At 37.2% G+C, this 14,017-nt stretch overlaps 1 protein-coding gene across 2 annotated transcripts in view; it reads right to left on the reverse strand.

Annotated features, from left to right (window-relative positions):
* The window catches only part of LOC148301845 (fatty acyl-CoA reductase 1-like), a 52,072-nt gene that overhangs the window by 1,346 nt on the left and 36,709 nt on the right, over positions 1 to 14,017 (reverse strand). Inside the window, exons 4-13 of one of the 2 annotated variants that reach the window (XM_088272615.1) lie at positions 13,202 to 13,368; positions 12,889 to 12,979; positions 12,107 to 12,252; positions 10,162 to 10,271; positions 9,677 to 9,748; positions 8,162 to 8,282; positions 6,322 to 6,444; positions 5,298 to 5,417; positions 4,513 to 4,664; positions 1,400 to 1,505 (exon numbers count right to left, since the gene is read on the reverse strand). In XM_088272615.1, coding sequence (XP_088128741.1) covers positions 1,400 to 1,505; positions 4,513 to 4,664; positions 5,298 to 5,417; positions 6,322 to 6,444; positions 8,162 to 8,282; positions 9,677 to 9,748; positions 10,162 to 10,271; positions 12,107 to 12,252; positions 12,889 to 12,979; positions 13,202 to 13,368 — 1,208 coding nt within the window. Of the gene's footprint in view, positions 1 to 1,399; positions 1,506 to 4,512; positions 4,665 to 5,293; positions 5,418 to 6,321; positions 6,445 to 8,161; positions 8,283 to 9,676; positions 9,749 to 10,161; positions 10,272 to 12,106; positions 12,253 to 12,888; positions 12,980 to 13,201; positions 13,369 to 14,017 lie in introns of those variants that run through there. The other variant, XM_088272616.1, reaches the window with a different exon arrangement.

Genomic DNA, 14,017 nt, shown 5'->3' on the forward strand with positions numbered 1-14,017 from the left:
GAGGAACAAACACATGAGAATAGAAAGTAAAATGAAAATATACAAAACATGTGTTCGACCAATAGCCACTTATGGGATCGAGGCAAGACCAGATACTTCCAGAACAAAATCTCGACTTCGAACCTCCGAGATGAAGACTCTACGATCCATAACACATTGCCAGACCGAGTAAGAAATACCGACATCCGGAGCATGTGTAAGACGGAGGATATCGTGAGGTGGGGACGACAACGAAGGCGATACTAGAATGAACATATAAACAGAATGTCAGAAGACAGACTTCCACGTATCGCCCTTCAAGGTAAACCTGAAGGACCTAGACCCCCAGGCAGACCTCCGAAAAGACGGAAAGACAGATGGCAGTCAACATCTCAAGAGCGACATGCGGAGGCACAAACAGATCCCTAGGATCTACAAAAAAAAGAAGAAGAAGGTTATCATAGCAGCAAGTTGCTTGGAAGCCCTCTGATTTAAACGGGTTGGAACGGTGATGTTGTCGACGAAGGTGAGAATGTGAGGTGATGTTTGAGGACACACAGGTGACACAGTGAGAACCAAATCATTGAGGACATTGAGGTGCATAACCGGAAACACGTTAAGAAACCGAATAAGAAACACGGAAATTGGAAAATTTATTTAAAATATTTTATACTGATGATATTAATATGATCGTCAAATATTTTTTTTTTCCAAACACCATTTATTTTTTATTATTTTACAAACATATTTTTAAAAGTACAATATTTGTGGATAGTTTAAGAAGATCAATCGAAAGTATAAAAGGTATTATCTGAGTATGGAGAAAGGTGAAAACATATCCGATGCATTGAGTCATGTAAGAGGCTAGCAGTATATGGATCAATTCCAATCTTCGTTCAGCATCCCCAAAGGTGTAAAATAGGGATGTGTAATGTCACCGAGGCTGTTTAATGTACGGATATTCTACAAGTAAATATCAAATTGTAAGAATGGAAAACTGCAAAAATTTTAAATACGTAAATTGGAAACAGCCCTTGAGGTATGATAGATGTTCGAATGGTGATACGAGAAAAGAATACAAGGCTAAGATAAGCATTATCCGAGAGTGGTGTGAAGAAATTGATTGATTTTACACGTTAATAGACTGAATAAGGAACTGTGAAGTACGAGGGGTATAGTCGGATGGGGAAGACAGCGAAGACGATTCTGGAATGCCCATGTCGATAGAATGCAACAAAATAGACTGGCCCGAATTGCTCTTCAAGGGAACTTAGACGGAAGAAGGCCACCTGGAAGACCTCCAAAGCCATGACGTGACAGCTGCCAGTCCACGTCACAAGAGACAGATAACGGAACAGGAAGGTCCGAGGATCTATAAGAAGGAAAAATATTATGAAGAAGAATAAATAAATACACTTACATTCGCATGTGCCTTCTCGCAGATGGCAGAGTGCTTTCAGGTTCCTTTAGGATGTACAGACGCGCAGACAAGATACAGCTCTCAAAATACTTGTTGATATCCAAACCTGGAAGAAAGTTAGACTGGTCTGATGATGTCTGTAACGACGAAACCCGGTCGCTGGTCAAATAAAAATAAAGTGGAAAAGCTAAGAATATTGGTTTCAATCTAATAATATATTAAAAATGCAATTTCATCACGAAGTGTCAGTGGATAATATAAATCTACTGGAAGAAAGTATTTGGTTAAAAAATCAATTTTATAAAATTGAACAAATTTTGACTTTATGATGCGATATTAAAAAGTTTTCAACGTTCTACAAACTGTTGGGTAATATATCCAAAATAAAACAAGGTTTGTTGGATTGAATTCTACATTTATTTATGTATAATATGTTAGTACGTGACGCGTTTCGTCTTCTTAGGACATTATCAAACACATTGCTTACCCCTTTCAAGAACGTCATAAATCAAAAAACTTGATTTTTCAGGAGAACGTTTTTAAAGTTTAAAAATATGATACAACTTTTTTACTGTGCAACAGATCTTTTAAGGTAAAACCTGAAGGTTTTTACTATATTTAAAAATATTTATTTTATTTAAAAAAAATTAATTAAATAATACCTTTTCTTCAAAATGCAAAAACAACACTTTCTGCCCTGTAGCGGGTAAATATTAAGTTAAAAATATGCCTCTTTTGCTGGGATATAGTACATTTTTTGGGCATTCCGAAAACATGCCTAACTGAAAATTGTCGATTTTTGATTTAAGACGTTCTTGAAAGGAGTGAGCGACATGTGTTTGATAATGTCCTAAGAAGACGAAACGCGTCACGTATTAACATATACATAAATGTAGAATTCAATCCAACAAACCTTGTTGTATTTAGGATATATTACCTAACAATTCAATATGGAATTCTACCAACTGTCTGCAGTTACAATAATTAAGTTCCACAAACTGCCAAAATATACTAAGTAGTTTGAAACGTCATATTTATGTGGTTTTAAAAGTAAATTCAACTTTATGTTAAATAACAGGTATTTTATTCAGGCTAAAAGCTAAAGCTATAACAGGAATAATTCAAAGAGCGATTTTAGAGCTAATGTTTTTTGCCAGTAAACACGATATATACACTTTATATAATTAAACAACTTTGTTTTAACCACTTTTTTATTATTAGTACACTTTAACCTACCGGTTACGACAAGAACCTTGTCATCATCAGGGTTTATTTAATTCCAAAACATTAAAATACTCATAATTGATTGAATTCCCTTTTCAAAAACTTCCACACACTCCGTAAAAAATCCTAAATGTATTCATTTTTACGGAGTGTGGAAGTTTTTGATAAGGGAATGTAATTAATTATAAGTATTTTAATTTTTTTTATTTTTTATTTTATTTATTTATTGACTTGGCGTTTTTATTTATTGTTTCGGCATTAACTTTGTGGTAAGACATGTTACAATGATTAAAGAAAACACTTCGTTTTTTACCACTTGAGTTTTATTATAGACTACATGTTTCAGAAGTTAAACTTCCATCATTCAGGTCTGTATAATAAATACATATATATAGTACTACATGTTAAGTTATTATACAGACCTGAATGATGGAAGTTTAACTTCTGAAACATGTAGTATATAATAAAACTCAAGTGGTAAAAAACGAAGTGTTTTCTTTAATCATTGTGACTTGGCGTTTAATTTGTAGAACTCCATTTTAATTTATGTATTAATTTTAAATCAAACAAAGATTTTTTGAGTCTACGAAGTTGTATTTTATTAACAAAAACACATAAAAAATTATATTGTGACAGTTGTTTCGCCTTGTTAGGGCATCATCAAAAGAATGTGAAGATCAAATGGACCACGGTCCTTATGTAGCTATACAATTCTAAGTGACAGTTTTAACACGTATTTTAATGTTTTCAATGTTTTAGAATTAAATAAACCCTGATGATGATAAGGTTCTTGTCGCAACCGGTAGGTCAAAGTGTACTTATAATAAAAAAGTGGTTAAAACAAAGTTGTTTCATTTTATAAAGTTTATAAAATGTGCCACAAAGCATTTGCGAAAAACATTGAAGAAAAAACAATTATTTTCAATATAATTCAAGTGTGACCAAATGTAGTTTGTGTTTTGTACATTAAAAGCATTGTTAACTTTGTGGTATGGTAATATAATACTCTCCTTATCATTCATCTTTCACTTTGTGTAATACTTGTGTAAGTTGTATTACACAACGATGAATGATAAGGAAATAGTTAAATCTAGTCTAGCCTTTGATCGGTCGTGAGCCCTGTAAAATCCATACTTCCATATTCGTCTTTTTCTATGTTGAGATGTTAAAATATTAACATGGATATTCTTTACATTTAAGTATGTTTTTTTTAACATCTAGAGCTGTCTTCTTTACAAATTTAAAATATGATTGACGTACAGCGCCATTTGAAAAAAATATAACATCTTCCAAAAGGGTGATTATTTTAGCGCCGCCCTGTATAAAAATGTATGTATTTTAAACAAATAAATAAAAGCGAGTGTTTTTGCCTACAATTTTCACTCATAAATTATATGAAATTAAAGTAACTTTAAACATAAAGAGTAAATCCACTCACGAGTAGGCAAAGGCTATGAAACTTAAAAAGTTGAAGACTGGTTAGGGTCATGAGAAGCGGTGTTGCATAAGCCGTAGCTAGATTTCAGAGTCACTTGGACGTTAATAATTAAAAAAAAAATTATGATATTCTAAATAACAAAACATAAACAAAAGTTAAATAATAATAATAATGAAACCCTTATCCGCACCTCAATGGTGCATAGGATACTGCGTCAAATAAACGCAGTGTTATCTTGATCGTTTACACATGAAGGAAAGGTGATCAGCCCTCCGCTTCAGGTACCAGTCCAGGGTAATATTGAATAAAAATGACAGTGAAAAAATCACTAATATTAATTTTACCCCCCCTGGGAATCGAACCCGGGACCTCCAGAACGGTAGCCGAGCATGCTGACCATTACACTACGGAGGCGGACAAAAGTTTAAAATATAAAATTCAGGATATTTACCAAGTCCGTCGATTTTGTATCTTATTGCCTCTTTTGCGTTTAAGACAGGTCTTAAGCCTTGGATGTTGTCAGAATTGAAGTCCCACTGGTTGTTAGCGTAGTATTCAAATACCTCGAATCCCTTGGTGATACGACGCTGCACTCGCATCAAGCTGAAACACGAAAATGGAGAAGAGGATGAGATCCATTTACCACGTTTTTAGTCCGGCAGAGACTGCAGAAGCCCTGAAAGGGTCTGAACCACCATATGGACTGCGAGAATTGATGAAACTTCAGTCATCTACAACGTTTCAGTCATGCAGAGACTGCAGAAGCCCTGGAGGGGTCCAATTCATCATACCACCAGGATTCGGAGCTCACATACTAATAAAAGAGTTTCTGCTCAATAAAAAGCTTCTTTTCATCTCACCAATAAATGTATCTAGTGAACTTCTAGTGATTCAAGAAAAATGTTTGAAAATTGGTTAATAAATATATAGAACTTCCAAGCATTTGAGTAGTGTGGTTGTCAATAATGAGTAGAATTGTAAAATGTTACACGTATGTAAAGTGATCACTTAAACCAGTCTATGACGGTCGTTGTCCCTGTAAATGCCCAGGACTTTCATATTCTTCTTCATCTTTGATGATATGTCAAAAAATAATATCAAATGAAGTAATTTTCTGCTTTCAAAAATGTTTATTGTCATAAGACGTCTCTATCGTTGGCAGCGCCTCCTCTCTGAGGTGCCTTTCCCCCTTCTCTAGACTTCTTGGCTATTAGGTTAGCAAAAATGGGTACTTACAATGGCTTGTGTCCGGTCAGGTAACAAAGAGAATCGACGAACATAGCCGGCAGAAGATGGAAGAAAAATACGCAGATGTTGTGGACCGTTCTGGAGTTCTTCATAGATCCTCCAGGGTACCTGTTGATCAAATTTATATAAATAAATAGTGCTGTTTTTAAAGATTAAAGAAGTTCAAATTTCCCACGATAAATTGATGTCGGCGCCCGCCATGTGGCATGTTGAGCCATCTTGTTGAAACCACAGCTCTGTCACATCAATGCCATTCAACTCAGGTACCAAAAAGTCAGTAATCATGGTTCTGTGGGGCTCTGCATTGACCGTAACATTCTGGTCGTTATCGACTTGCCAAAAATATGGGCCAATGATTCCACCTGCCCATAAAGCACACCAAGCAGTGAGTTTTAATGGGTGTAAGAGCGTCTCGACAACGGTTTCTGGGTTTTCTTCACTCCAAATTCGACAAATCTGCATATTGACATAACCATTTACGCCCCATCGTTGACAATATTTTGAGTTGAAAAAGAGGTGTTTTATTATTTTGAGAAATAAAAAGACTTTATATTTTTATTCGCCTCTGTAGTGTAATGGTCAGCACGCTCGGCTACCGTTCTGGAGGTCCCGGGTTCGATTCCCAAGGGGGGTAAAATAAATATAAGTGATTTTTTCACTGTAATATTTATTCAATATTACCATGGACTGGTCTTGAAGCGGGGGGCTGATCACATTGTAATCATGTGTAAACGATCAAGATAACACTGCGTTTATATAAAGCAGTGCCCTATGCACCATTGGGGTGCGGATAAGGGTTTTATATATTACATATATATTTTATGACTAACAAATTAAATCCTGAATTAAACCCTAAAGAGGGCAACAGGTTGTTGCCGAAACTAGTTGGTTGTTAGTAAAAATGTGAGTGGATCAAAAAACAAAGTCTTTTTATTTCTCAAAATAATGTATCAACATGATCCACAAAGTTAATGCTTTCAATATTCAAAACACAAGAGGTTTTTTTACTTACCAAGCCACTCCATTTAACGGTATCCTGTTGGTGACAATATTTCTTCCGATGTCAATCAGTTCTTGCCAGGAGACTTTGACTTCAGCTGAGCTCGTGATGTTGTAGATAGACTTCTCTATTTGCCTGTAAAAAAATTTAAAGTAGTCATTCAGTATCTACATAAAAAAATCAAATAAAGAGCGATTTCATAAGCTGAAATATCTTTTGTATGTATTTGTGTGTATTTGGGTAGTATGTTTTCTAGGGATGGAAAGATTGATAAAGACATTGAAAGGAGAGTGAATGCTGGGAACAAAGTGAATGGTGCACTGAAATCAGTTATAGCAAATAAAAACCTATCAGTGGAAGCTAAACTGGCAGTGCACAACGGATTCCTGGTTCCAACTCTAATGTATGGAATTGAAACATGGAGTTGGCAAAAGAAGGATGAAAGTAGACTGAATGCAGTCGAAATGCGATCTCTCAGAAGAATGTGCGACAAAACGATGTATGATAGATGTGCGAATAGTGAAATAAGGAAGGAATGCAAAGCTGAGATAAGCATTATCGATAAAATTAAGAAAGGTGTGTTGAGACGGTTTGGACATGTAGAACGAATGAGTGAGGAAAGAACGGTAAAACAAATTTATGAGGCGAATGTTTGTGGGAAAAGAAGCAGAGGAAGACCGAAAAAAACATGGCACGAGCAGGTATGCCAAATACTTGAAAGTGGTCAGGTTAGGAGTCGTAACAATCGGCGGGTATGTATGAGGAGATGCACGAACGTGGAAGAGGCGAAGAATGTTTGCAAGGACAGAGTGGTGTGGCGTGGCGCTCTATTCTCTCTGCCCACCTCTGCGGGGAAGCGGCGTGATGGTTAGTTGGTTAGAAATATCTTTTCTTCTTTCATCTTTCTCAAAATACCCGGAGATCCGAATAATCCACTGCACTGTATGAATAAAATGAAGATCAATTTATGAGAGGCTGGTTAAAAATATACCACACTCTTGATTCTTTGAAGATGCTAATTTTTTGAGTGTGAGGTAGTCCATATTACATTATTTTTTGACATCTCATCAAAGATGAAAAAGAATATGGAAGTCTGGGTATTTACGGAGCCGATGACCGTCATGGGCTGGTTTAAGAGATCACTTTACAGCCCATGACGGTCGTCGGCCCCGTAAATGCCCAGACTTCCATATTTTTCTTCATTTTGATGAGATGTCCAAAAGTAATATGAAAGTAACTCCTGTGATTGGAGATAATCCAGATTTTGTGAACAAGTATTTGGACACACTCAAAATGTTGTAAAAAAAAACATTTACCCTAAATCTCTCTTCTTCTTCCTCGTTAGTATTGATGCCTGTTACAGACAAGAGCAGACTACACGCACAGGTGCGTGAAGTCTTGGAACACTCAAAATGTTTGGTCTATATTATGTTCTAATTCACCAGGCCTTGTATCCTCAATGAATTTTCTCTAAAAAGTGTGCTAAGTAAAAAAAAAATATAAAAAAATAAATTTTCCAATCAACATACTTATTAAGAAAGGTGTGTTGAGATGGTTTGGACATGTAGAACGAATGACTGAGGAAAAAACGGTGAAACAAATTTATGAGGCGAATGTTAATGGGAAAAGAAGCAGAGGAAGACCGAGAAAAACATAGCACGATCAAGTATGCCAAATACTTGAAAGTGGTCAGGTTAGGAGTCGTAACAATCGGCGGGTATGTATGAGGAGATGCATGAACGTGGAAGAGGCGAAGAATGTTTGCAAGGACAGAGTGGTGTGGCGCTCTATTCTCTCTGCCTACCCCTGCGGGAAGCGGCGTGATGGTTAGTTAGTTAGTTTTTTTACATACTTATTGCTGATGTAGTTCCACGTGCAAACAAGCATTGTGTTGACCACTATGTCAACAGGTAGATAGTCAGCATATCCGTTGGAATGGCAGTACATAGTCCTGATGACTCCCTTTCCAGCTCCTGAAATTCAAACAGACAATCGTATGGTTAAAAAAAACATACCCACTGGCGATTTTACTGTCTGCAGCGGCTCTAAGTAGGGACTCAGTGTTATAGAGAAGCCAGTATCTCAAGTTGCCAAGCCAGGATATACGCCTTCTTCCTACGCTGCGTTTACCTTCCACGCCACCTTGTAATATAATACCTTTTACTCGCTATTTCTCTCCCCTCATACAACGGCCCGAGTACTCCACGCTGAAGGTTGGCAATCATCGTGTCAGTCTGCAGCCGCTCTGAGCAGCGCCCCAGTGCTGCAGCGGAGCCAGGATATACGCCTTCTTCCTACGCTGCGTTTACCTTCCACGCCGCCTTGTAATATAATACCTATTACTCGCTATTTCTCTCCCCTCATACAACGGCCCGAGTACTCCACGCTGAAGGTTGGCAATCATCGTGTCAGTCTGCAGCCGCTCTGAGCAGCGCCCCAGTGCTGCAGCGGAGCCAGGATATACGCCTTCTTCCTACGCTGCGTTTACCTTCCACGCCGCCTTGTAATATAATACCTATTACTCGCTATTTCTCTCCCCTCATACAACGGCCCGAGTACTCCACGCTGAAGGTTGGCAATCATCGTGTCAGTCTGCAGCCGCTCTGAGCAGCGCCCCAGTGCTGCAGCGGAGCCAGGATATACGCCTTCTTCCTACGCTGCGTTTACCTTCCACGCCGCCTTGTAATATAATACCTATTACTCGCTATTTCTCTCCCCTCATACAACGGCCCGAGTACTCCACGCTGAAGGTTGGCAATCATCGTGTCAGTCTGCAGCCGCTCTGAGCGGCGCTTTAGCTTCACATACCGCTCACTCCTTTCAAGAACGTCATAAATCAAAAATCGACAATTTTCAGCTGTGCATGTTTTCGGAATGCTCAGAAAATGTACTATATCCCAGCAAAAGAGGCACATTTTAAACTTAATATTTACCCGCAACAAGGTAGAAAGTGCTGTTTTTGCATTTTGAAGAAAAGGTATTGTTTAATTATTTTTTTAAACATACTACATATTTTTGAAATGGAGGAAAAACCTCCAGGTTTTACCTAAAAAGATCTTTTGCACAGTAAAAAGTACAAAAATTGGCTTTATATTTACTTTTTAAAACATTGTATTATATTTTTAAACTTTAAAAACGTTCTGAAAAATCAAGTTTTTCGATTTATAACGTTCATGAAAGGAGTGAGTGATACGGTGCTTTAAAATTCTTCGTAGTAGCTTGGGTCCATAGATGGCTTTAGACGATACATTTAATATAATTTATATTTGAAGCAATTACTTAGTGACTTTCCATCAAACCACTAAAAAAATTATAGTGATTTTAAAACAAGGCTATATTTCAATTATTATTATTAATAAATCCTTACCAATGAGAAGTCCTACAGGACCATTCACGTTGTCAGTCCATCCCGGAAGGGGTTCTTGCCAGATAGGGATAACTAGAAAAAGGAAAACAATTTGTAACATGCATATAACAATCAGTGGCGGTACTTCCATAGAAGCCCATAAGCCTGGCTTGCCCAACAACACCGAATAAAAATTACCAAATGAGCATCAAATGATTAAAAATAAATAATTTTGTATGGTTGTTTTTAAATTATCGCGCTTGCTCGTTGTATTGGAATAATCTAGCCGAGAAAAGCCGAGATTACAACACATTGTTTATCTTTATAATGTTTTTTTGGGGGCTTACTGTACTGGGAATGGTAAGAAGTGAAGAAATTATAAGTATGTCATGTATTCACGAAAGTGAAAAAAAAATTGGGATTTCCTTACTAGTAAACCCTAGGCACGCCACTGATAACAATGTACTTTTTTATTAATTGATGTTTACATTAATACATTTCCTTACCAATTGATGGACGAAGAATCATGCATGGAATATCCTTCATCGCTTCGACCACCAGACCTTCAGAAAGAGCTTTTGTGAAAGCATACGTATTTGGGAGGGTGTCCAAAATCCTAAAAAAAGCAAATATCAAAATAGAAATTCAATCTAAACAATACTGTAGTACAATTAGTGACTTATTATTTTTTGACATCTCATCAAAGATGAAGAAGAATATGGAAGTCTGGGCATTTACGGGGCTTACGACCGTCATAGGCTGGTTTGAGTGATCACTTTACACACGTGTAACATTCACCAATTCTACCCATTATTGACAACCACACTACTCAAATTCTTGGAAGTTCTATATATATGAACCAATTTAGAAACCTTGTTCATGAATCACTAAAACTTCACTAGAGACATCTATTGGTGAGATGTAAAGAAGCTTTTTATTAAGCAGAAACTCTTATATTAGTATGTGAGATCCGAATCCCGGATTATAATCACACACATGAGAAACGCCAGAAAATACCATTTTCATTTTTATTATTAAGCTTATAATTTGACCAGATAATGATTTGATACCAGATTTGATCCGGGATTCGGATCTCACATACTAATATAAGAGTTTCTGCTTAATAAATAGCTTCTTTACATCTCACCAATAGATGTCTCTAGTGAAGTTTTAGTGATTCATGAACAAGGTTTCTAAATTGGTTCATATATATAGAACTTCCAAGAATTTGAGTAGTGTGGTTGTCAATAATGGGTAGAATTGGTGAATGTTACACGTGTGTAAAGTGATCACTCAAACCAGCCTATGACGGTCGTAAGCCCCGTAAATGCCCAGACTTCCATATTCTTCTTCATCTTTGATGAGATGTCAAAAAATAATATGAAAATAACTCCTATAATTGGAGATAATCCAGATTTTGTGAACAAGTATTTGGACACACTCAAAATGTTGTAATTAGTGACTTGATGTGTAAAATCACTAACGGAACACTAAAATTCTCCATAGAAGATTTTTTTGAAGATGGGAGTTGTATTTATTATTTACTTTGCTTATTATGTACAAGGTTAATATATAATTAAGTTAATTATAGTTTCTTCTAAACTTAAAAAAAAAAAATAAGAGGGATAATCTAGTGTGGGCCAATAATCTCAACATTTGCTCATTGCTGGGAGGAAACCACGTTGCACTCCTCAGGAGAAGGCGGACTGCTGACTGCCCTCAACAGGCCTTCCGTTCCACTAGAAGAGGGTTCGGCATTTTGTGTCCTAGCTTGGTTTATGGCACCAATGTTCTTCGCTAGTTTTATCAGGTATGATACCATCTCTCGTGAAAGTTCCTTATGAAGATGAATGAATGGAATCAGATGTCATTCAAGGTTCGACCACCATTTTTGATCCCAACCATACATAGCACAACACTCTCCTTATCATTCATCGTTAACAATGTGTAATACTACTTAAAACATTTTACACTTCTTCATGATAACAGGTTTCGGAAAAACTATTCCATCATCAGGTAAAATGTAGACTAAAATGAAATTTCTAAGGTCTCCTATTTATTGTAAATGAAACTAAATTTATTATTACATGATTATATTATTTCTTTATAAGAGAATTATTAATATTATTAGAGAAAAAAATGATCATACTGTGATCTAGGCAATCGCTAAAGATCTTCCTCGAAGGACATCTAGAGGAAGATCAAAGAGTTTATGGATGCTGCAGAAAGATAACATGATTCAAAGGCATGGCCTAGGTGACGTTGTCCATGATAGAATGACCTACAACCTGAAGACGAGGAGAGCTGACTCCAACAGTCTACAAAGAAGATAAGTTGGGATGGAGCCAGGCAGAAGAAAATGTGAATGACGTGATAAAACAGTTCTGTAAAATTAAAAAAAAAGACACAAGCATTGAATTACATGAATATTTTTTAATATTTTTTACTCACTTGTCTGTCATAGCGTTAACAACAGCATCGTCCAGCCATTCCACGCACTTGATGATCTGATGAGGATCAGATGGTGGAGGGTATGGCTTCTCCAGCAGCAGCTTCTCGTGCAGATGGCAGTAAGACGTTGACACGTGGCAGAATAGCTGAAACATCAAACAACGTTTAAGAAAAAGAGGTAAACACAGTCAAAACACGGTGTTTGCAGAAGAAAGATGAAAGTAAATTGAATGCAATCTCCCAGTGCGGCAAAACATATATGGTAGATGTTACAATGATGATATAAGGAAAGGGCGCAAGGCTGAGATGAGCACTATCCAGCAAACTAAGGAAGGCGGGTTGGGATGGTTTGGGAAGGATGAGAGTAGACTGGATGCAGTCGGGATGCCATCTCTCAGTGCGGCAAGATCATGTATGGTAGATGTTCCAATGGTGATATAAGGAAAGGGTGCAAGGCTAAGATAAGCATTATCGATCAAATGAAAAAATGCAATTAGAGATGGTTTGGACATGTGAACCGAATGAGTGAGGAAAGAACGGTAAAACAAATTAATGAATCGAATGTAGTTAGAAATAGGAATTAATGCAGATAATTTAAACAGAATGTCAGAAGACAAACTTCCACGTATCGCTCTTCAAGGAAACCCTGAAGGACGTAGACCCCCAGAGAGACCTCCGAAAAGGCGGAGAGATAGCTGGCAGTCAACATCCCAAGAGCGACAGGCATAGGCACAGACAAATCCTGAGGATCTATAAAAAGAAGAGAAAGAAGAATATCCTACCTCCAGATGTTTGCATTCCCTAGCCAACTCAAGCATCAGTTTTGTTCCTCTGGTATTAAGAAGAACTGCTTTCTTCAGCTCCTCATCGAACCTGTAATCATAAATAAATACTTTGTCTTGAGTGTTTTTCGCAGATACTTTGTGGCACATTAATAAACTTTATAAAATAAAACAATTTTTTAACCACTTTTTATTTGTACACTTTGTACAGCATTCAGCCTCTGTTCCCAGCATTCACTCTCATTTCTATATATTCATCAATCACCTTTGCGATATTAAATTGCTAATATTAGTATTATAGTATTCCTGGTACCTTATGGTAGCGGCAGCATGATATATGATGTGAACGTTTTCTTTGATCAGTTCTCTGTCCTGTTCGGAGATCGCAAGTCCTGGGCTGGATACATCTCCAGCAATGATCCTCATTTTACTGGTCAATCCCTGCATACCTCCTTTCATCGTCTTCACCTTGTCAAAAATCTGCAACAACAAAAAAATGCTATTATCGTGTAATTTTGGTAGTGCACAATGGAGTCCTGGTTACAACCTTGTATAATTAAACTCTCCTGCTCCTGTTTTCTTATACGGCTGTGAAACATGGCACCTTTCAAAGACCCAGAGCAGCCGTGTACTGAGCTTCGAGAATAAGTGTCTGCGGAGAATTTTAGGCGTGCGATGGTTTGACTTTGTGAGGAATGAAGAAAACTGAATCGACTTTGTCAAGAAAAGGCGATTCAGTTGGCTTGGCCATGTACTCCGCATGCCTCCCGAGAGCCGCCACCAAGCTTGCCTCTTTCATCAAGGACGACAACTGCTGACATTTCGTCGGCAGTTCTCGTCAGAACTTCGGGTCGCGGATTTGACTTGGGAGAATGCAAGGGAGCTGGCAGCCGACAGAAAAGCCTGGAGATAGTTTGTGGACTCCATATGCTCCACTTAGGGAGCGGATATGGTTTTTAAAAAATAATTAAACTAGTGAAGGATATTGGTACCTAACATAAACCAAGCTAAGACACAAAATGCTGAACCCTCTTGTAGTGGAACGGAAGGTCTGTTGACGACAGTCAACAGAAATGTACATATGTGTTAAACACAAACATGAGAAATGCTAGAATATATATTTTTCATT

The sequence above is a fragment of the Brachycentrus maculatus genome, unplaced genomic scaffold (assembly GCF_059751285.1).
Source record: "Brachycentrus maculatus isolate JH-2025_06_01 unplaced genomic scaffold, ASM5975128v1 h1tg000513l, whole genome shotgun sequence".
In the NCBI taxonomy this organism is placed as follows: domain Eukaryota; kingdom Metazoa; phylum Arthropoda; class Insecta; order Trichoptera; family Brachycentridae; genus Brachycentrus; species Brachycentrus maculatus.